The 24,342-nt window shown below is 38.9% G+C and overlaps 1 protein-coding gene across 1 annotated transcript in view; it reads right to left on the reverse strand.

Moving 5' to 3' along the window:
• Positions 1–24,342, reverse strand: part of CARD11 (caspase recruitment domain family member 11) — a 173,998-nt gene that overhangs the window by 56,150 nt on the left and 93,506 nt on the right. The window contains exons 5-12 of the mRNA XM_089691646.1: positions 22,630–22,809; positions 21,752–21,904; positions 19,398–19,523; positions 15,994–16,191; positions 5,190–5,354; positions 2,949–2,997; positions 1,779–1,891; positions 92–195 (exon numbers count right to left, since the gene is read on the reverse strand). Coding sequence (XP_089547772.1) covers positions 92–195; positions 1,779–1,891; positions 2,949–2,997; positions 5,190–5,354; positions 15,994–16,191; positions 19,398–19,523; positions 21,752–21,904; positions 22,630–22,809 — 1,088 coding nt within the window. The remainder of the gene's footprint in view (positions 1–91; positions 196–1,778; positions 1,892–2,948; positions 2,998–5,189; positions 5,355–15,993; positions 16,192–19,397; positions 19,524–21,751; positions 21,905–22,629; positions 22,810–24,342) is intronic.

Here is a 24,342-nt window from a genome sequence, read left to right on the forward strand (position 1 = left end):
ATAATTAGAATAAATGTAGAATTTCAGTTTCATATTGTTACAAACTCCTGTAATCTTTAATAATGCATTACATAAGACATAGTAATTTGACCTGTATGTGGGCACATCTTCTTTACTTCTTCTCACGATAGAGTCATTCCCAGGGGGTTCTGGTGTTGTGGACATTATGCTATAACTTCGATTTTTTATTTGGTACTGCAAATGAGGAAAGGAGATATGCAATACATATGAATTACAAAGATCATTTTTATATATTCTGCATATTCTTAAAACAAAACCTCAGCTAAAGCTTTTAATTTGCTTGGTACCTCAAAAACAAAAACACACAAGGGATGAGTCGGAACTCACATTGCTTTTACTGCTATCTGTGCCTCCTATTCCAGTGCCAACCATTTATGCATCCAACTATACTTCTGTCTGCTGTGTCTGGTAGAACCATTTCTTGTGAAAGAATGATCCGCAATTTCACAATTCATTACTTAAATTAAATAAAGCTTCTAGTCACAATGAATACCCCAAGTATTTTTTTACCTTAAAGTGACCAGCAGTATAAAATACTTACCTTGTCCAGCGCTCCCGCGATGTCCCCCCTGCAGCATCCCCGGCCATCTCCTCCGGCCAATGCCAGCATCCGCCTTCTGGGTTCTGTTCCCTGCGAGCGTCGGGACATATGGGACGTACGGGGAATGGAACCGGCAGGAAATTCAAAAATTTTACAGTGACATTCACTCAATACACTAAATTCACATAACATAACATTACTGTATCAAACCATTTCACATACATTTTGTCCCTAGTGCTTTGTCCAGTCCTGCCTGCATTTTTACTGTTCTTTCTGCCAAAGAGCGTCCCTTTAGGTCAAAAGTGGTTTTAGATCAGCTAGAGAACAATGATAGTAATTTAGAACCACTTGCAGAATTGAGTGATAATGATTCGTGGGTAAATTCATCATCAGACACTGAAAATGATTTTGTGACTAAGCTCAGTGATGTGCGAACTTGGCGCTCTATTTCAAATTTCAGCGTTTTTGGATTGATTACATTATTGAATTAAATTTATTATTGTATTATTATGTTTTTATGATTATTATATTATAATTTATGATTTCATGTTTCAAATTTTATCATACCCAGGATGATTACTAGACTCTTGTTCGGACAGATTTCAGTGAGTTATTCCTAAGAATTACAGGCCTACAATAAAAAAACAACATATTTCCATGCAAAAAAAAGTACCTCTTTGAGCTCAGAAATACTGACATAATCAGACCACTAGGGAGGTTAAATGATGCAGAACCGGGGGCGGACTGACTATTTGGAAACTCGGGCACTGCCCAAGGGCCCGGGGTAAGTAGGGGGCCCCATGAGATGCCCCTGGTACCTTTTTCATAGGCTTTTTTGAGTTTGGGCAAGGACACAGGGGCCCCATGATCCCCTATTGCCCGGGGGCCCCATGAGTTGTCAATCCGCCCCTGTGCAGAACCTAACTTCATGCAGTTTTTAAAATTGCATAATAACAAATGTTTACATACAGTTTTAATAAGGAAATAAATTCTACAAATCTTCTACTCTAAGATGACACTAAGATGGCACCCACCTTATGACAATTACAGTAGCCAGACAGACATGTATGATATGCAGTATCCACTGTAGCTATACACATTTTGCTTTTTTCTTTTTATGTCTAACTTTATAGTTTGGTGATTTACACAAACAAGGTTAAATAAGCTTTAGACAAGGAAATAGACAAATCACACACATCATAACTCAACATACTACCTTGGAAATATCAGAGCTGTTGACAGTAGTATTGGTAAATGATCCAGACCTACGAGACATTGACTCCGTTTGACAATTGATGCAATCTATTTTGCTGTCCACATCTTCAGAAGCTTTATAAAAATGGGAAAACAGTCCTAACATTAACACTATAATTAATTACTTAAAATTGAAAACTTGTGCAAACTAAAATCCTATGCTGCTCATATATCCAACATGACATTAAAACACTGATGTAACATACAGGTACATTGTGAAAGTAAACTCTTAGGGTCCACCTGATGTTGTGGGACTGCGCTGGGTGGGATTTCCAAGGCAGACCCACCGCATGACAAGGCAAAATGCCTTGTCACCTGTATGCCCGGTTCACACCACTGTGTTGCAGTAATGTGTGGGCATGATGCACTGGAAAAAAAGTAGTGCATGCAGTATGAGGCACCCCATCGCACTGTGCATTGGCCAGTGGAACTTTATGAGATTTTTGTGTGACATTTCAATGAGGTTTGTTTTAAAAAAAAAAGGGAACAGTACTTTACAGTGAGGTGATCCCACTGGACTGCATTGCACACCAATAACTGCGTTATATCACAGTGGTTGGTGTGAATGGACCCTACATTTTATACATAAAATATGGGAGTTGCCATTACTGATTTCTTATTGAATTCAGAATTCTGTTGGTTTAAAAAGGAGACCTCCATGGATTAAATATACCTATACCTGGATACCACAAGATTGAGAGAGTACAGCTGCACCACAGGAAATTAATTGCTGAAAATAGTGTAATGGCAGTGTAATAGTCAGATTTAAAATCTGTGACTGTATGACAAAATGGATGTCAACCCAGTCCTACATTTAGAGCCATGGATAAATTGTGAGGACTGGGCTAAAGTTTAGACAGGGCAACCTGATTCACATCCCCTCTTAATGCATGAGAGGTGGATGACTTGCATGCCCACCCATTGGCCTGGCTTTACTTCCAATATACAGTATATAACCTATGATAAAAATACTGCAATCAAATTAAAGAAAATACAAAGAGCAAGCAAGCAGCTTCTGGTACCTCTCTGACGCAGTTCTAGCTATACAGAGAGTTCATTTGGGACGGTCCAATGAAAAAGTGCACATATCTGTTTCGATAAATTAAGGTTTATGGCTATACTTATATCTAACCTTGAAATCCATTTTGCCTGTTGGATACTGGAGACTTTGTTCTTAAAATCTGCAAAACATAGAAAGGGAGATAAAATGTTTATTGTAGTTGTTTCTTAAATCAATATGTTACAAGTGCCATAAAAACCAAAGTTCTATACTCCGCAAAGATCAGGAAAAATCTCTACACTCTTATGTTATGGGTAGATCTCAGATTCTGAAGTTTTTCTGTGTTGATCTGTATAAACAGTCCTTTTTTTTTAATAGCAGCTATTCAGAAGAATATACTAAAGAAAGTAGATCAAATTCCTCCTATTCACAGAATGCTATCATGGGGTGTTGTGAGACACAATACCATTATTTATTATTTATTTATTAGAGGTAATTATATAGAGCTGACAATTTACACAGCACTTTACATTTACAGTATATTGTACATTTACAACAGTTCCTAACCCTCAAGGGGCATATAATCTAAAGTCTCTAACTCACTCATACATACACATGCTAGGGTCAATTTATACATGAACCAATTAACCTACCAGCATGTCTTTGGAGTGTGGGAGGAAACCGGAGTACCCAGAGGAAACCTACGCATGCACAGGGAGAACATGAAAACTCCAGGCAGGTAGTGCCATGGTTGGGATTCGAACCAACAACCCTAGTGCTGTCAGGCAGATGTGCTAAGCACTTAGCCACATTAACATTAAAATGTTTCTCATTGTGCCTGATCATTCTGCTGGCATCAGACACATCTGACTGCATGAAAGCAGTGATATACAGAACTATTGTATAAATGACTACATCCTCCCTGCAGAATATTCCTCTTCCCTTCTATTATGAAAAATGTAAATGTATAGGCCTATGTGAAAAAGGTGTTTGCATTATGTTCAGAAACTTACAAAATTCTGCAGTGAAGTTTGAGTACATTTTATTGGGAAAGATCGAGTTAGATGATTCAAACTGGGATTCAAAGTTGGCCTTTAGATGTTTGCCAAAGGACCCCATAGCAGTGGCATAGCACACAGTGCTCTCCCTGTTGAGGAAGTCTTATACTATACAATACTTCCTTATTTGATGTTGTCCTTGTATGGAAGCCTAATACTATGGACAGCAAGTCTTGCTTCATCTTTTCTGTGCCCTCTGCACATAAATGAAGGCAGAATCCCCATTGGATCCCACCTACACGGCTGACTGGTGGTGAGAGACAGGGAATCCACCCTGCATTGGAGTATGGGTTTCCATTATGGAAGGTCGCCCATTGCCTGTTCTGCAATGTACTAAGTGAACTAGCCAATTGTCCATTGGGCTTTTTTATTTTACTATATTCTGGGAACATTGTGAATCTCAGCAAATTGCAAGTGAAGCAAATGAGCTGATATTTGCTCCTCATTTGTAATTTGACAGAGATGTGTAATTGAGTTCTTTGTAGTGCAGATGGATCACTCTACAGGTCTAGGAGTAGACCATTTACTTTGGAATGACCCTATAAATTTTAGGTATATAGTCCAGACAGCTAGGACAGCTGTTTATAAAGAACATAGATAGTTCAAATCAGTCCATATTGTTTAATATTTCTTTTAAGTTTATGTATCTGTAAAACCTTATGTACCAAAGAACACCATGGGTCATATTTATAAAGCAGGGAGTGTGAAATTCACCAAACACCACACCATTCACTGGTGGGGAATCAATCACAGTCATTTAAACACATGCACTTGGATGATTCACTTGCAATCAGTGTTTGGTGAATGTCAGATTCACTGCGTTATAAATACACCCCTATTCTTTTAATATTTTCAAATCTATGTTTCTTAACATTTTTAGTTAACATCAAGCAGTGAGGTGCCAGCTTCTCCACATCCCTACTTGCTGATTAGACAATGAAGCAGAAGTAGCACATGATGATATTCTTCTGGAACTATCTTCTCCTGTAAGCATATTATTAGCAGTAGACTAACACAAATGTGCAACGCTTCTTCTGTCAGTTTGATGGTTCTGTATAGGGGATTACAGGAAGCTCACATAAAAACAGTCCCATGGATTGATATTAACTGTATCTAAATGACTTTTTATTGGATATATTACTGGATTAAGGGTGATCTTAGTATTCAGCTGGCATTGCACTTTATTGATCTCTTTATGGATATCATTGTTTTTGATTGTTAATGTTTGCAAAAATAGAAAAAAAAATCAAACATTTAATGCCCAGAAAACATTTTATTACATTGTTAGAGAGTATGTAAAGGCTTAAAAACACACTTGGGGAATGCCTTTTAGGTTCATCCTCCTTCTTTTCTTTGATTCACCATTGTTGAAGAAATATTTCTCATCAGGAGATCCCATAGAATCAGATGAGTCCTCAGCCTCCTGACCACTAGTTTTTGAGCCCGGTGACATGATAATGTGAAGATTTCTTGGCAAACTCTATTAGGGAAAGTTCAACAAAAAGAATTAACAACAAACTCAGCTTGTGCAGTACTAATCTTGCAGATCTGTCTACAGTCATAATGTTGTCATAAAAAAGAGAGTATTTTTTGTAGTATTTTCTGTTGCCTTTTTATTCATCTAAGACTTTAAGGCTAAAAGCATGTTTTATGCTATATATTATTTACTATATTTTAAATAATTTATTTTTGTAGCATACTAACAAACAATACCATAGAGTACATTATCAATATCGATTTTACTTCATTTATGACATATTGATAAGTCATTGATACTGGTCTGTAAGGGCGAGACTGTAAACACACTGAAATGTATACTTCAATAAGTTACCAAATGCCTGCCCGTTTCTATCAATCACTCAACTCTGTAATGCTAATCCACCAATATTTAAAAAAAAAAAACAGGTCCCTGGTGTTGTCAGTCTTCCAGATACGATTTCTCCTACGCTCTAGGACCCAGAGCGGTGGCGAGTGGATGGAACCAAAACCAGAAAAATCGACCACCAGTGCATGATAGGTTGTGCAGCTCCAAACAAGGCTGGGGAAGCCCGACCAATACTGCAAAGTGAAACAAAAATGAGAAGCGCACCAACCTTGCGCATTACCTCAGTAACCAAAATGTATTAATAAACAAATGGTACTCACAAACAGCGAATAAAATCAGGCATGTCCTCCAAGGGACTTCAGAGACAAGAAGCCAGCCCGAATCCTATCATGGGGGTAGACACTCAGTACAGCTGATGCGTTTCAAAGGCCATGCCTTCTTCATCAGAGTTAACTGGACTGAGAGTGTTTGCTCCATTTATGCCCACAGACTGAAATTTGGCCTTCCCCTCTGGGTTGGGCAGTCTCAGGCTGGGAGGAGGGGCTAGGATGTCAACAAGGTACAATATCTCATTATCAAGCCATCAGAGGACAGATAAAAATAAATAAATAAATAAATAAATAAATATATATATATATATATATATATATATATATACAATAACTCATTAAATTTAAATGTATAAAACCGTAGCAGTAATAAATAAAACTGATGGTGAAATACATACAAGAGAAAGAAGAGAAAGAAAAACTTGTAGTTGGATGATCAATGAATGGCAAGTGATTAGTATATAGAATGGGCAATTCATCCAGAGTGCTTGCTAAAAATAATTGGAAATTGTCAAAAACTACATTGTTTCATCAATAAATAGGTGTATATACATTTATACATATAAAAAAGTGGACATTCACAAATATTACCAGGCAAAGGCGTGACTCATGCAGGTAGGGGGGTGGAAATGTCATATTTCAAGTGGATCAGCTGGATCAGTGATATTTCATGTTCGGCAGCAGAGGGAGATCTTGTATCATTTAATATGGCTGCAGACTGGTTCTAACCGTGGAACACACGCCGGTGTGGCATGCGCAATATGTACGAAGTCCGCGTGATCTCATAAGCGCATATCTGATATCTGAAGAACAATTAAAAAGATGTGGTATAATATAATATTGTTGTAGATGGATAACTGATGTGGCCAAGACTAATACTGGATGACAACAATACTCATAACCCACACACAAATGGTAGGTAATAAATTATTACATTATTAAATTATTGAAATTGGTATGAATAGTATAATCAGATGAATAAATTCTGTCATTAAAAACCACACATGAATTTAAATGAAATGAGGACACCCTCACCAACCAGATATGCACATCACTAGCTGGTGGTTAAATGAGAGTGTGAATTTCAAGGTCATCATTAAGGCCTCTAGGAGACAGGGTGCCCAATGTGAAAATCCAGAAGCTTTCCCTTCTGCATAGCTCTTGGTGTCTCCTCCCACTATCCAAATCCTTTGAGATGGCCTCAATTCCAAAAACTTTCATACCGCAGTGGTTACTCAAATGCTTTTCTTTAAAATGGCGGGGGACTGAGTATTTGTCTTTCCCTAGTTTAATGCTGCTTTTATGCTCACTAATACGTATCCTCAGGCAACGCGAGGTACGGCCTACATATAATAAGCCGCATGGACAGAGTATGCCATAGATGACAAAGGAGGTCCCACAATTTATAAACTGTTTAATGGGATACCTTTTCCCGTCAGTGCTTGTAAAATCTCATTTCTGATGGCATATGACTCCACAGGTACCACAGTTGGAGACGCCACACCTATAGCTTCCCTTTTGGTCAAATAGCACTGATCACGGGCCCGGGTTAGATGTCATGGTTTTGCGCACTCTACTTGGCGCTATTAGACTCCTAAGGTCTCTAGGTTTTCTCAAAATTAATGTAGGTCTATCCGGGAGTGCATTTCCTACGGTAGGATTGTTTTAAGAATATTCCAATTTTAAGACAGAATTTGTTTAATGTCCCAGGCTTTGTTGCTGAATCTAGTGCAAAAACGTACTTCATTCTTGTTGAAAGTGACAGTGGAATCCTGGGAGTTGGGGCCAATTGCCGTATCATTAGAGACTCTGGAATCATACATAGCTAAATATTTACTGAAAGCTGTTTCTATATGGTTTTCGTTGTACCCTTTGTCCTTGAATTTCTTTTTAAGGATCAGACTCTGTTCAATGTAGTCCTGTTTTAGCGTGCATGTATGTTTTAGCCTGCAAAACTGTCCAAAGGGAACATTTTGGATTCATTGGGGATGGTGGTTGCTCTTAACATGTAGGTAAGAGTTGCCCGCTTGGTTTAAAGTGTGTTTTTGAGCATATCTGACCATTACTTCCATGTCTAAGTTCTAAATCTAGAAATACTAAAGTGCCATTGTCAATCACATGAGTGAATGAGATGTTATATGGGTTGTTCCTGCAGTGATCTAGGAATCCATCTAGTTCAAAGTCAGTGCCATTCCAGATGATAATGACGTCATCTATGTATTTTCCGTATGAGACTAGGTTTGCACTAAAGGGATTATTGCTCCAAATGTAATTGTTTTCCCAAAATCCTATAAAGATGTTCGCATAGCTGGGGGCGTAACGTGCGCCCATAGCTGTGCCCTGGATCTGGCGATAATGTTTATCCAAAAAAGAAAAGTAGTTGTGTTCTAAAGCGAATTAAATGCAATTAAATAAAAATTGAATTTGAGTATGGTGAAGTGGTGAGTCTTTGGCCAAGAAATACTGAATGGCTCAGAGGCCATAATCATGTTGGATAGACGTATACAATGATGCCACATCTAGGGATAACCATCTGTATCCCTGTTCCCACTTATATCCTGCTAATATATCTAGTATGGGGCTGGAGTCTTTGACATACAATGAAAGATTTGTCACTATGTCTTTTAAAAAATGATCTATATATATCTGGTTGGTGAGGGTGTCCTCATTTCATTTCAATTCATGTGTGGTTTTTAATGACAGAATTTATTCATCTAATTATACTATTCATACCAATTTCAATAATTTATTAACCTACCATTTGTGTGTCGATTATGAGTATTGTTGTCATCCAGTATTAGTCTTGGCCACATCGGTTGTCCATCTACAACAATAATATATTATACCACGTCTTTTTAATTGCTCTTCCTGAGAATATGGTGACAATCTGTAACCTCCCAACACGATTCCTTGTTACTGAGCATATTGAGCCTATATCCTACTGGATACCTTATGTGTACAGAGATGAATTGATACATATACACCATAATACATCATTTTATCTGTTCATAATATAGTTTTACATACACTTATTTTTTGCTTTATTATTTATTCATTTATTGATGTATTGATTCATGCATTTACGTGTACATTTACAACCGTAATATATATTTAATTTATTTATATACGCAACCATAATCATGTTGAACCATATATATATGTGTGCAGATATAATTCTTCATTGTATTTTACTGTATATCCATGGGCATCATATATTATACATATTTATTGTACATATCTTTTATACATATATTTTTATGTGTTTTTATTGATTTGATAGGTATTTCTGTGCGGGAGTGATGTCCTCAGTGCTTGGCTACTTCATTGGCATGTTCGTCATTTTTACTGAATATACCAATATTGCCACTAATTACATGTATATACAATTATATTTGTATTTATATATTTACTTAAGCTATTTTTAATCCATCTATCTATTTATTTATTTACTTACATTGGCTCTACCGATTTCACACATTGATTATCTAATAGATATGAAAACATTACAATTTCCACAATCCTTCCTTTTTTTTTTTTTGTTGAAGATAGTGCCCTCTTTGATTGCCCCATTTGATTAGGCACATTTGAGGCTGGTTGGCGTTTTGAACTGAGAGAGCTCTCCTAGATATTCACTGCTGCCAACCTGAGCCTGTCAGTGTGCAGGCTGGTAGGGAAACTATGACCCTTTTTAGATAGAGCAGCGCCATCTAACACGTGCGCAATGACCATCAGATATACACTTATGAGATCACGCAGACTTCGTACATATTGCGCATGTGCAATCACTACCACGCCACGCCGGCGTGCATTCCACGGTTAGAACCAGTCTGCAGCCATATTATATGACACAAGATCTCCCTCTGCTGCCAAACATGAAATATCACTGATCCAGCTGATCCACTCTCAGTCCAGTTAGCTCTGATGAAGAAGGCATGGCCTTCGAAACGAGTCAGCTGTACTAAGTGTCTACCCCCATGATAGGATTCGCACTGGCTTCTTGTCTCTGAAGTCCCTTGGAGGACTTACATGCCTGATTTTATTCGCTGTTTGTGAGTACCATTCCTTTATTAATAAATTTTGGTTATTGAGGTAATGCTCAAGGTTGGTACGCTTTTTGTTTCACTTTGCAGTTGTCAGTCTCCCCCCTGGGCATACCTGGGTCTTTGGGAAATCTCCAACACATAGATTAAGAACAAAAAGTTGCAGGACAACAGACTACAAAGGTGTTAATGCTGTTTCTGTAGAGTCTGGTCAGTAAATGGTTATTGCTTATACACTGAAATTTGGTCACTCAGGGATGCACATACTCCAGGGATTGGTCACGCAGTGTATGTATAGCTAAAACTATTCATAGTTAGTCAAAGATATCCATCATTCTATTTTCCCTGCTGATCACCAAGACTGTAAGTGATGGGAAATCCAAAATTTTACTGCTTTCAGCTAAACAAAAGAAGAGGAAAGTTTTTGTAAGGCTTCTTCATATGAAGCACAGTCCTGGAAACCAACGCAGTGTGCTTACCTGCACTGGATCGCATGGTACTGCATGGTACCAAGTGAATGGTCTGAAAATTGCACCGCAACGAGTCTCATTGGAATTGCACAGGAATGTGGACTACATTCCTGTGTGATTCAGGTGTGAACCGGTCCTTAATGGGAACACCTGTTCCAATAACAACAAAGAGGAATTCCTCTCATTTTGTAGAGATTTCTTCTTACTTCCTGTTGCATCAGTGGGACAGACAGAGAAAGGAAATCTCAAGGGGGTACATACAGACAAAAATAACCTGACAAGAATTGTACCCCTTACCTATTCTATCTTCTATTTTGGCTGTACATACATATTTTACAAATACTCTAGGTTACTGAGGCATTAATGTACATACGCTGTACACTGGTTACAATCCAATGGGTATATCTGGGTATGGCATTTGCCAGAAGAACAGTACTTGCCTGAATGCATTGTGCCAAGTGTAAAGTTTGGTGTAGGGGGGATTATGGTGTGAAGTTGTTTTTCAGGGGTTGGGCTTTGCCCCTTAGCTCCAGTGAAGAGAACTCTTAAGATGTCAGCATACCAAGACATTTTGGACAATTTCATGCTCCCAATTTTGTGGAAACAGTTTGGGGATGGCCCCTTCCTGTTCCAACATGACTGCGTACCAGTGCACAAAGCAAGGTTCATAAAGATACAAATGAGAGAGGATGGGGTGGAGGAACTTGACTGGCCTTCACAGTGTCCTGACCTTAACCCGATAAAACACCTTTGGGATGAAAAAGAGCAGAGACTGAGAGCCAGGCTTTCTCCTCAGTGCTTGACCTCACAAATGCACTTCTGGAAGAATGGTCAAACTTTCCCATAGACACACTCCTAAACCTTGTGGACAGCCTTCCCAGAAGAGTTGAAGCTGTTATAGCTGCAAAGGGAGGGCCAACTCAATATTGAAACATATGGACTAAGACTAGGATGCCATTAAAGTTCATGTGTGTGTAAAGGCAGGCATACTTTTGGAAATATAGTGTATCTCTGTGTACTCTGAAGACTGGTCACTGAAAATTTAACACAGAAAAACGTAAGACTGGTAACTGAGGGATGAAATGTACATAATCTGGATGCTAATTACTGAGGGGTTATGCCAATGCTTTGAAGACTGTTCACTGAAGGGTTAATGCACTTACTATGGCGACTGAGGCATTAATGTACATATATTGGAAACAGGTAACGGAGGATTAAAAGCACATGCATTTAGGACAAGTTGTTAAAGTGGTGATGCATTTATTTTCATTACTTGTCACTAAGGAATTAATGCAGATACATTTTAGCCTATCAGTGAGGGGTTAATGCACATACTATGCAGACTGGTTTCTAGGGGGTTTATTGCTGTTGCTACATAAACTGGCCACTGAGAGGTAATACAGATTGACCAAGGTTAGTTCAAATGACTGTTAGTGTGAAAACTGGATGATGAGCTTTGCGTAGTAAAGTGCCATCTGACTGCTGGTATGGCTGCTGGTGATGTGTTTGTTATCTGGGACATACAGCAACAATGCCAATGTAGGAGCTGGGAGTGCAATCTCAAGCATGCATTATTTCAATGTAGTATTTTCATTTAAATTTAGTGGAGGCAGAATCCTCCAGGAGTGAAAGGAGAATTTACAACCTCCTTTTAACACTTGGATAAGAGTATACAGTCATGGCCGAAATTGTTGGCACCCTTGATATTTCTCCAGGAAATCATGTATTTCTCACGAAACGTATTGCATTAACACATGTTTTGCTATACACATGTTTATTCCCTTTGTGTGTATTGGGACAAAACAAAAAAAGGGAGGAAAGAAAGCAAATTCGACATAATGTCACACAAACCTCCAAAAATGGGCTGGACAAAAGTATTGGCACCCTTTCACAACTGCGGATAAATAAGAATGTTACAAGCATGTGATGCTCCTGTAAACTCACCTGGGGCAAGTAACAGGTGTGGGCAATATAGAAATCACACCTGAAAGCAGATAAAAAGGAGAGACGTTCACTTAACCTTTGCATTGTGTGTCTGTCTGTGCCACACTAAGCATGGACAACAGAAAGAGGAGACGAGAACTGTCTGAGGACCTGAGAACCAAAATTGTGGCAAAATATCAACAATCTCAAGGTTACAAGTCCATCTCCAGAGAACTAGATTTGCCTTTGTCCACAGTGCGCAACATTATCAAGAAGTTTGCAACCCATGGCACTGTAGCTAATCTCCCTGGTCGTGGACGGATGAGGAAAATTGATGAAAGATTGCAACGCAGAATAGTCCGGATGGTGGATAAGCAGCCCCAAACATGTTCCAAAGACATTCAAGCTGTCCTGCAGGCTCAGGGAGCATCAGTGTCAGCGCGAACTATCCGTCGACATTTAAATGAAATGAAACGCTATGGCAGGAGACCCAGGAGGACCCCACTGCTGACACAGAGACATAAAAAAGCAAGACTACAGTTTGCCAAAATGTACTTGAGTAAGCCAAAAGCCTTCTGGGAAAACGTCTTGTGGACAGATGAGACCAAGATAGAGCTTTTCGGTAAAGCACATCATTCTACTGTTTACCGAAAACGGAATGAGGCCTACAAAGAACAAAACACAGTACCTACGGTAAAATATGGTGGAGGTTCAATGATGTTTTGGGGTTGTTTTGCTGCCTCTGGCACTGGGTGCCTTGACTGTGTGCAAGGCATCATGAAATCTGAGGATTACCAAAGGATTTTGGGTCGCACTGTAGGGCCCAGTGTCAGAAAGCTGGGTTTGCGTCCAAGATCCTGGGTCTTCCAGCAGGACAATGACCCCAAACATACGTCAAAAAGCACTCAGAAATGGATGGCAAAGAAGCGCTGGAGAGTTCTGAAGTGGCCAGCAATGAGCCCAGATCTAAATCCCATTGAACACCTGTGGAGAGATCTTAAAATTGCTGTTGGGAAAAGGTGTCCTTCCAATAAGAGAGACCTGGAGCTGTTTGCAAAGGAAGAGTGGTCCAAAATTCCGGGTGAGAGGTGTCAGAAGCTTATTGATGGTTATAGGAAGCGACTGATTTCAGTTATGTTTTCCAAAGGGTGTGCAACCAAATATTAAGTTAAGGGTGCCAATACTTTTGTCCAGCCCATTTTTGGGGTTTTGTGTGACATTATGTCATATTTGCTTTTCTGCCTCTGTTTTATATTTGTTCCAATACATACAAAGGGAATAAACATGTGTATAGCAAAACATGTGTTAATGCAATACCTTTTTTGTGTGAAATACTTGATTTTCAGGAAAAATATCAAGGGTGCCAACAATTTCGGCCATGACTGTATATAGTGTTAACTTAGTTATTCCTATGGTTTGCTTGTAATACTGACTTAATTGATGTGATTTATTGATGTGATCCTACAGGCTTTTTCAAAGGTAGTTTTTAATCTTGATCTTTGTTGGAACTTACAAAATTACTTATGATACTAAAGTGGTTCTCAGCACAAAGCTTTTGTTTTAACCTTAATGCATTCTCTGCATTAAGGCATTAAGTGTAAAAAACCTTCCAACAACTCTTCCCTCTTTCCCCCAAACATTTACCTGACTCCTCTTGTGATCCAGTACTGTCCCTGGCTACAGTGCTGCTGATCTCACAGGACACTCTGAGTGCAGCAGGAGCCTTCTGCTGCTGTTAGTCAAATTCTGTAAGGAGCAGGGGGCATGGCCAAGCAGCGCTGGGTGTGTCTATGGATACACATAGCCCTGTTTGGGAGCGTGCCCCCATAGGTGCCCCCTCAACACACTGAGAAGAGGAGTGGACAGTGCTGGTGGTAAGAGGTAAGAAGTCGCACAGAGCAGGTGAGTATACCATCTTTTTTTTTTAAAAGAAAATTTAGACTTTAGTAACACTTTAATTTGTAGAGTGCTTTCCAGGACAAGCGATTCAGAAAACAGTGTTGTGGACTTTGGATATCTGGATTTCATAAACCTGCTTTTAGATCCTAAGTAAATAGGCATAGTGACTGACCTTCTGATGGATAATAAACAGCACCTTTGCAGAAAAGTTGTGTGGTCAAAAAGTTGGAACAAGGGAACTATGACCCCTAAATCAATCTTTATTAGAACTCATACAGCTTGAAATACATGAGCTGAAAACTGATTTGGTTTTTGTAAACGAAAATTTCACAGTTGTTACTGTGATTCTGACTTCACTAGCTACCTATTGAGTTGCTGACCTACAAGCACACAGCCAGGTGTAGACAAGTGCAGTCTACATTCTCCACTGTAAGTTGTGTTTATCTGGAAAGACAATGCAGCTGGAGTAGGAAGTTAGGAGAAACTGTGTTTCTCTATGTTTCCCTTATCCCCTGAGGCAGTGTTCCGGTTGGCTACACTGCATCTATGTGACCCTGGAGGCTATCTTGGGTCATACAGAGTCTGTTTAAGTCACTGCCCCTGGTTTTTGGTGCACAATTGCTGGTTGGTTAGTGTAGGACCTACATCTACATTGAAGCAAGCTCCTTTAGTTTGGACTGGCCAGGCCGCACTCTACTCCCCATTTGGGGCACTGTCTCCAGCTCGGGCCTATTCACTCTCTGCTCTGACTGTTGTGAGCTCCCCACTCAGGTGTGCTCCCTGCCAGGTTGTTATACTGTTTTGCAAGCTCTACAATACATAATTTGTTGTTATCCAGGCCTTTGTGTGTTTACTGTCACCACTCCACGCTGCATCCACCTAACACAGTGAAGTGTGTAAAGTCTGAACACCTGTCTTTCATGCAGGATCAGGATTGCTACCCTCTAACTACCTTTCATAAATAAGTCAACAGAGCCTGTGTGTGGATGATTCAAGAATGAGGATAATAAGAGAGTTAGCTGCTCTTCAACTCAACATTAATGCTCTTATCTATACTTTGCTATGCCTTCATCTGTTTCTTGGTATGATCATCCTTACTTTGTAAGTAAATAAACCATTACTTTACAGATCCAGATGCTTTTTAACCCAGATTTAAATTTAATATTTAAACATCTCAAACGAAGCACACTCTACAGCCTCTATAAAACTTTATCTTATCTTTTAAAGAAGAACTCCGGGATAGGCAAATCACCCATTAGTACACCCCCCTACACAAAATACTGAACAGTTTACAAAATTTTGAAAATCTTTACCATTCAGGAGAAAGGTCTAATTGAATTTTCATGACCTCATCTCTGTAATTAAAAAGATAACAGCATCTGCTCTGCCAAGGAGGATCTGTAACAGCTGGATTACATCATATCCTCTCCTCTCTCTCTGCAGTAAAAGGAAACAACCCATTCCCATCAACCACAGGGAATAGTGAATGTGGGCAGGTACACTAGGTCTGTACATATTGAATGTGTCTGAGAGTCTTGGTCCGCTCACCACTGCAAGTGGGGCTGAATTACATCACTGCTTCATGGAGGGGTAGTTTTAGAAGGTAACATTATATTATTTTTTTTAAATGCACCTGGTCAAGAAAGATCCCTTCCTTTGACAATCTTCGCAGCTTGCACTCCAGATTGACAACTCTTGCCTCTTTTCTAACCATCTCAATTCTAAGTTCATCATTCTTCTCCTCCAGCTCTCGAATTTGCTTTCTGTACTTGTCTTTGTCTATCAGACATTGTGAGTACTGGGTCTGAGCTTCATCACGGGAACGATATGCCTTTCAAACAAAAACAAAAGAGACAGTGAAAATACAAAATTTCACCTTCCACTGGGCTATCAGAGATACGTTATTATGTTTTACATTATTCAAAGGTTGCAATAAAATCTTTCCACAGGACAGCATCATTCTTGATAATGTGTATTCTATTAAACTCAAGTGACCAAAAACATACTTTCTGGAATACCATGCAAACTGTTCAAACTGTTTAAATGTATCTGTGTATGGCATTCTTGGGAGTTTATTTAATGTCTTAATCTTAAAAATGGTTAAAGTATATATTTTATTTATTTATTTATATTGTAAAACTATGTAAAACTGAATACTGAATTTTCTTGAACTGCGTGATGTTGATTGGATCCAAACTGGAGGGACAAGTAGATTGCACAAAAAGTCCCCAATGCAGGCAACCTGCTCCTGTGCTGTGCTGAACTGCTGTCACAAAGCAAGCAAAACAGACCCTTTCCTGATAAGGACTGGGGTCACCAAGGAGTGGAGTCTAAGGGACAGGCAGTATTCACCAGAAATCTGCTCATCAGTAATTGGACTCCCACCCTCAGGTTGCTTCCCCAGGAACTGGCACATGCAGGAAGATATGATAAGACCCTGGCAACCAGGGGACTAGAGAGGGAACAGGGAAGCTAGCAATAGCACTGAAGATAGATTGCTTGAAGTGCACAGTTATGAGGCCTGGGAGGAGCAAAGCTTTTCAAATGGAGTGTACTAGATATAGCTGCACTCAGCTGCAAGTGCTCAGGTGTGCAGCATTTAGGAAACAGAGTACACCAAGAGTAGCTGTGCCCTGCTGCAAGGGTTCAGAGCAGCAGAATGCAACAGGTGGAGCTTACCAGGAACATAGCCAGAGGCCAGGAACAAATGGTGCAGCGCACCAGGAACAGTGCCAGTGGCCAGGAATAATAGGTGGAGTATTCCAGGAAATTTTGCAAGCAGCTTGGAACAAGAATGATAAGTAGCTGCTAAGGTACCCCTGCTTTTACACAGCCTCCTTACATGTCTAGGGCTGGGCTTCAGATGAAAGTATTGATGGAACTTGCAAATGAGTTGTGTGCAAGGATGTTGAAATCAGCACACAGGATCCTTTTTTCTGACCTTTCAGTTGATTAAATAATACAGCTTCTTGAGCTTGGAATGAAGAATAGTATGGACCTCAAATTCCTCTAAGGATTCAATAGAAGGGTGGGACAGACAGACAGGTCTAGAAAACTGAGAGGCTTCAATACCAAAACATGGAAAGAATTGGGAATACAAGCTGGGAAGGAGGCAAAATTTGTAGGTAAGCAGATTGATTCTGGCAGAGACTTCAAAGGACCAATAAAGTGAAGCTTGAAGCAGGGAACTTTGAGATGGGGGTTTTGGTAGCAAGCTTGAAGCAGGGAACTTTGAGATGGGGGTTTTGGTAGCAAGCCAAACCTACTCATTGAGATTACAGGAGCTGCCTGGGGATGATGGTTTTGACAATGAGTGGCCAGGATCAGTGAGACTTGAGATCAAAGGAGTTCATTAAGTGGAGAATCTGAGTGACAGCCAGTATCTCTGAAGTGTATGGAAAAGGGAGAGGAGTTCATTTTAAAAATCAGTCTAAAACCACCCAAATGATTGTGCAACCTTCGGAAGGTGGGAGGTCTGTGATGAATTCCATACAAATTTCTGTTCAGTGTTTGGCCAGAAAGGCAAGTGGCTAGAGGAGACCAGAGAGACATATGTTGAAGAATTTAGCCTGAGAGCATACAGGGCACAGGACTCAGGAACAGGTATTTTGGGTAAAACTCAGAAATGTGCACAGTTGCACATCCGAGAAGACATGCTGCCAGAATGAGGGACTTAAGTATCCATTACAATTGCTTTATAGTCTATAAGCACTGTTACTTTGGTGGGGGTGTGCCTTTGTTTGGGGGGGGGTTGGGGGACACCTCTCAAAGAACCCTTTCAAAGCACTAGGTATGTAGGTGTCTGTGTTTAATAATTTCAAGAAGAGACCCCACACTGGTTTTAATTCTATTTTTGAATTCCAGCATTGCTCCTGTAACATGAGAGCACTTCTGGACCATGTCATGTGAGCGGTTCATCTTGATGCCCTAAAGTGTCACAAGACAAATTGTTTTCTTTTAGTTAATGGACATGTTGGTCATCTTGATGCCTTAAAGTGTTTCTAGACAATTAGCTATGGAGATATTATGTAAGGTTTAAAACCCCCGTCAATTTACTTTTTACTTTCTATGTCTCATTGAGGAAATATCCATCTAGGTCCTGTTCCGGGGGTGCAACAGGAAGTAAGAGACAATCTCTACAAAGTGAGAATAATATCATGGTTAGTCAGTGAGTAACAGAAACTATGTATCCTTTGGAAGATATATGGGTTGATTTAACTGGAGAGTGCAAAGTTTGGTGCAGCTCTGCATAGCAACCAGTCAGCTTCCAGGTTCCATTGCCAAAGTATAATTGAAAAATCTGAGGTTAGAAGCTGATTGGCTGCCATGCACAGCTGCACCAGATTTTGCACTCTCCAGTTTTGGTAAATCAAACCCATATTCTCACTTTTTATTTGGGTGACAGCTATGAACATTTTCAAATTTCATTACTCACTGCCCTGTTAAAAATGGTCACCAGGACAAATAGGCAGAGTGAATCTCTCCAGTGAGGATACAGACAGCTTTAGGCTCGATTCATAGTAAGTTTGACAGGGATTCTAATTCTTTCACGGTCTAATTGAAACTGAAAAAAGTTTTGGCTAGATTTACACTTTAACTTGGATTTTCACCTGCAGAAAAGCTTTTAGAAGCAAGTGTTCAATTTGAAATTGTAGCATTGCAGATTTTATTTTCCCCAGAAACTGTCCCTCTTTGATGAGTGAAGTGCTTGCATAGAATAATATTATTGAAATGCTGCTGTTAGCATACAACACCTAATATCTTGATGAATATGACTCCTTTATGAAAACGCTGCATATTTTAGAATATATGGAAAGACTAATGGGTCATATACTGTGCATGACTGCATAAATAGCGTACTATTGTGCCCAATACACTAAGAATATATTGAGATTAATGGTAAAAAAAGATGGCACTGTCACTGTCCATCCACTATGTATCGATGACATTGATGGTCATATTCTTGGTTAATCATAAAACAACATAACACCAAATTCCATATTTGCATCAGGCATTTTAAAAGCACTGATAAAATACCTGATCTCGCTCTTTCTCTACTTCCTCTAACTGCACCATTACGGTATTCATGCGGTGCTTATACATCTCACAATCTTTAGATAGCGTAGAACACTTGAGCTCCAAGTCTTCTTTCTCTTCCAGGTACTGTAAACATTTTGGCACAGTTAACAGAGATAATGGCAAGCAGAACAATAAAAACAACATCCCAGCATCAGGGTCATCTGTGATTTCTAGGTCTACTAATGTACACACTTGCTGTAAAAGGCCTATTTAATGTAGGCTGGACTCAGTGGGGGCAGAAGATTCTCCTACTGTCAGTGCTTCAAAGGACCTGACTGTTGAACTGCAAGCCAAGTCAAGCAGATTACACTGGGAAATTGACTCTCCCATGCCCTTGTGCATCTTTGCTTTGGGTGGCAGTACAAAAGGGGACAAAAAGAGATAAAATAAACCTGTCACAACTAAGCATACGATGGAAAATGCATAAGCAGAGCAGGGGCGGACTGACAACTCAAGGGGCCCCCGGGCAATAGGGGATCATGGGGCCCCTGTGTCCTTGCCCAAACTCAAAAAAGCCTATGAAAAAAGTACCAGGGGCATTTCATGGGGCCCCCTAATGACCCCGGGCCCTCGGGCAGTGCCCGAGTTTCCAAATGGTCAGTCCACCCCTGAAGCAGAGGTTATTGCTTATTAGCAAAAACAATCTGTAGATCTGCAGATCTGTCAACTGTAATGGTCTTTGTTAGCTACCCTTTTTTTTTGTGGGTAGCAGAAAAAGAAGGGGAAAAAGTATCATTCTAGTCATGGAGCCATTTGCTTGAGGAATTATAAAAAATATAGGCCAATTTGTAAGTGGTCCCAAGGTCTTGTACCACTTATTTTGTCAAAGTTGGGAACAAACCTCCTAATAGATAGGGAACCTGTGCACGTGTTTGACAATCATCCCTTTTTCCCTGTCATCCTATTCCATGTGGTCACATGATATGTTACATGGCTTGGAGACACAAGGGAAAGTAAAAATTGCCCTTACTCCCCAGCAGAACCCCAGTCCGGTAGGAAGTTTGAATTTTAACTAAATCTACTAAAGTAAACAGACTAAAGCCTGGGCAGGGGGTGGCTCTAAAAGTGAACCTACCCATTGAGGTGGGTAGCCTAACAAAATAACCGAGTTTTCTGCTCCTCCACTGGGCTAGTCCATCCCTGACAGTCCCATCAGCACTCTTCAGAATCTGAAGGACTGAAACTTTCATCAGTACTAACCAGTATCTGTAGAACTCCAAAATTGACCATTGCTTTCCAAGTGCTGATATGCTTATTTTCCACTTTTTCTCAAAAGTCAGTTAAGCTCTCACGTCAATCTATAAGCACTTCCCTTGGATGCTAACAAGTGCTTGCAGCCTACAGACAGCTATGACATGTGACTGTCACAATAGGGCAGAGGTGTGTTTGATGGGTGGGCTGTAATTGACCGGCTGGTTTCACCTTCTCTGTGTTATGTGACAAACAAATAATGCACCCAGCAGGTGAATAATTGGGTCTTGGTGGACAGGCAGGAGTTTCTGTTCATTGCTTAAGCACCAGTGAATTGTTTGTAAGCTAAATAGCTTGAGCTATTTTGCAAAGAAAAATAAGCAAAAATTTCACTCTCTAGATGTGCAAAGCTTGTAGAGACATACCAAAAAAGTCTTGCAGCTGTAATTGCAGCAAAAGGTGGTCCTACAAAGTATTGACTCAGGGGGGCTGAATTTCAGATATTTATCTGTAAATATTTTGAAAACCATTTATGATTTTCCTTCCACCTCACAATTATTTGCCACTTTGCGTTGTCTATCACATAAAATCCAAAAAAAATATATTCACGTTTTTGGTTGTAACATGACAAAATGTGGAAAATTTCAAGGAGTACGGATACTTTTTCAAGGCACTGTATGTTAACTGTTGTTAGTAAAGACAAAAGGGCTTTTGATAGCTTCCTCTCATTGCTAAATTACATATCACTACATTTAATACAATACAAATTTTAAAAAACAAGCTTGCAAAAATAGAAAAGTCTTTTAAAAACTAAGGTAAATGCTGCAATAATAACTCAAATATATGTGCTCACTGTAAATACACTATACTTTCCCTAAACTGTGTTCAGCAAGCCTACAAAACTGGAACACTCCTGAAAAAAAACAAAGAAGCTAAATTATGAGTAGCTTTATGACCATAAACAAAAAAAATAATCAATAAACACATATATAATTTACATAAAAAAATCCTTCAGACATGACTAAGCAAATTCATTTTATCTGAGTATTGATTTGCTTTTGTTGTGTATTTTTTATATGCTTTAAGCTATGTACGTATCCTTCTGATGCCAAAGCAGTTACCTTGTCCCTCAAATCTTCAGCTTGACGTATTTCTTCTTGGAGATTAAATATTCTGTTTACTAATTCATGGCGATCTTCCAAAGCTTCCTTACGATCATGTTCAAGAATATCAACTATAGCTTTATCAGAATCTGGCAAACTGGGACTTCCGCCCTTAACAGTAACAGTAAAAATAAGAAGTAGAGTATTTCAAAGTTAATTAGACAGTTTCTACAATTAAGCCCTAGGACAGATGTATTGCAAAAGCACATTCTGTGACATCACTTCTGGCCCATAGAGAGCACGCAATGTGGCGCTTCTGGGTCTATAAAACATCTTTAAAAAATAACAAAACAAAACAATAAACCACCACACTTCACAGATTCCATACTAAACCCCTAAAGTTGGGGAACATACTAGACCAAACATTGAAATATGTATCATTCCTTAGCGACTATATCAGCTCCATATTGCAGGGTAGAACCTTCATTTGTCTACATCATTGCCATTGTTATGTTTTTAAAGATGTTTTTTCATTAAAGAAGTTGTTCATTGAATAACCTTTTTACCATCAGCCTGTGTATCTATGTCAGTATACTATGAACAAGTATTTACATATGTACAAAAAAACCATGAGTCCTGGTTGAATCCATAACCAATTTCTTTATTTTGGCATCCAACAATGATAATAGCCACGTTCTCTGCAACTCTTTCTTCATTCTACTGTAAAACAAGAGGACATAGCCTTCATGGGAGTGGTGACTCTGCTCTGAGCAGTGCAGCATTGTTGCTACAACATCACTAGAAGCTGCACTAAGTGGACTTCAACAAACCCTTGTGGGACTTTGAAAGGGGACTATGAAAAAACTATGACAATTGTAACAAAGAGATGAATTTACCTGAATCATTGATTGAAACTCTTGTATCTTTATTTTAAGCATTTCATTTTCATGCTCAAGTTCCATCATCTGTTCCCTCTTTGGGCGATTTTCTATGTCATTTTTCAATTTGAGCGACTGGTTTCTTTCTAATTTACACTCTTCTTCAACTTTATTTAAATGGTGTTTCAGGCGATCAATCTGCATTTAATCGAAGAGATGAGTTTAAGAAAATTCTGTTGCTGAAGATAGTTTTACATTTGAAAGAAAGTACAAAATGTATGCATACACCTCTAATTATAAAACTATTCTGGAACCAGCAATCAACAAACTATCTGTGTAGTCTGTGGTCCTGCACATGAGCCTCAAATCATAAGATGCCCCACAAAGACTGTCATAATTGGAGTACAGGTTTAAGTTCAGAAGCTGATCAACAAGTGATTGAAGCATTAGTTTCTCCATTCCTGATAGAAATGTCTTATAGAAGGACAAACCCCTGATAGAAGAACTGTTTGTGGAGCAAGAGAATCAATGTTCAAATAATAGTGGGGTGCAAAATAAGTTTTGTATATTAGTAAATCAAGATTCCTCATAAGACACTGTAGCATTTGCGTTACAGATGCAGTCACTGTTGGTGTGCTGGCTGTTGAAATATAATAGCCAGCATTGCAGATTTGTCCATCCCCATTGTTTAACATTTATGAACAAATTGAGTGATCTTTTTTGTATATGACCAGATTTATTGCCCCCCCAAGTTTTTTTTTTTGAGTAATGCAGCATTTTATCAAGTGGGAGGGGGCCCACAATAAATAATCAGACTTTGCTTGGAGTGCAAGGTCCACTTTAAATTAAAAACTTAATTTTAAATAGCACAAGCAGTAATTAGAGGTTTAAAAATAAAAGCGTGACCGTTATGATAAATACTATGCCGTAGTTGTGGTAATCTGTACTATTCATACATCATATATGTGGGAAAGTTTGGAAAAAAAATTAGGAATGTTACAGACTGAAATAACTTTTTTTTCTTGTTTTAAAATTACTCCAGGAACCATATACACAAGGTATACCTTTTTCAGGTTTTTTTTTTTTTTAAACTAAAAACCAACCAATTCTCTCTCAGCATTTACTAGTCTTGTTGATAATAAAAACAATAGCAAAGCAATAAAAAAAAAACAGAGTAACAGAAATAAATCTACTGAGGGACAACAGCAATCCCAGGACACTCAATTTTCTTGAGTCAAAGAATTAGAAAATCCGGCACCAACGTGACTGATGATAAAATGGTTTAAGCTTAATTCAGTATCCATCAAGTCATAAAAGTATCCATTATATATAAGTCATTATAACGAAGGACCTAAGGTTGGGGCAGAAACGTGTAAATTCTTTTATATGATGGATACTTTATGTCTTGATGGATACTGAATAAAGCTTGAACCATTTTATCATCAGTCTCATCGGTCCTGGATTTTCTAATTCTCTGATGTTTGTCTATGGTATATCCTAGCATAGACTATTGTAATTGTTCCAGAGGACACTAAATTCAGAGGCTGTAGAACCACAATGTTTCTTTTTCTCCAACAAGTCAAGTGACATGCCAGTAAATCATATAAATAATAATATACTCCAACTAATGAAGAACCAAACCATAAAAAAAACAAGAATTCTAAGTAATATGCAACTGGGAATTCAAATTGTCTCAGCAATGAAGCATACTGTGTTAAAAACCTTTAACAC

Source organism: Staurois parvus, unplaced genomic scaffold (assembly GCF_062004578.1).
Source record: "Staurois parvus isolate SC_StPar_1 unplaced genomic scaffold, SC_StPar_1.0 ptg000022l, whole genome shotgun sequence".
NCBI classification, from domain to species: Eukaryota; Metazoa; Chordata; class Amphibia; order Anura; family Ranidae; genus Staurois; species Staurois parvus.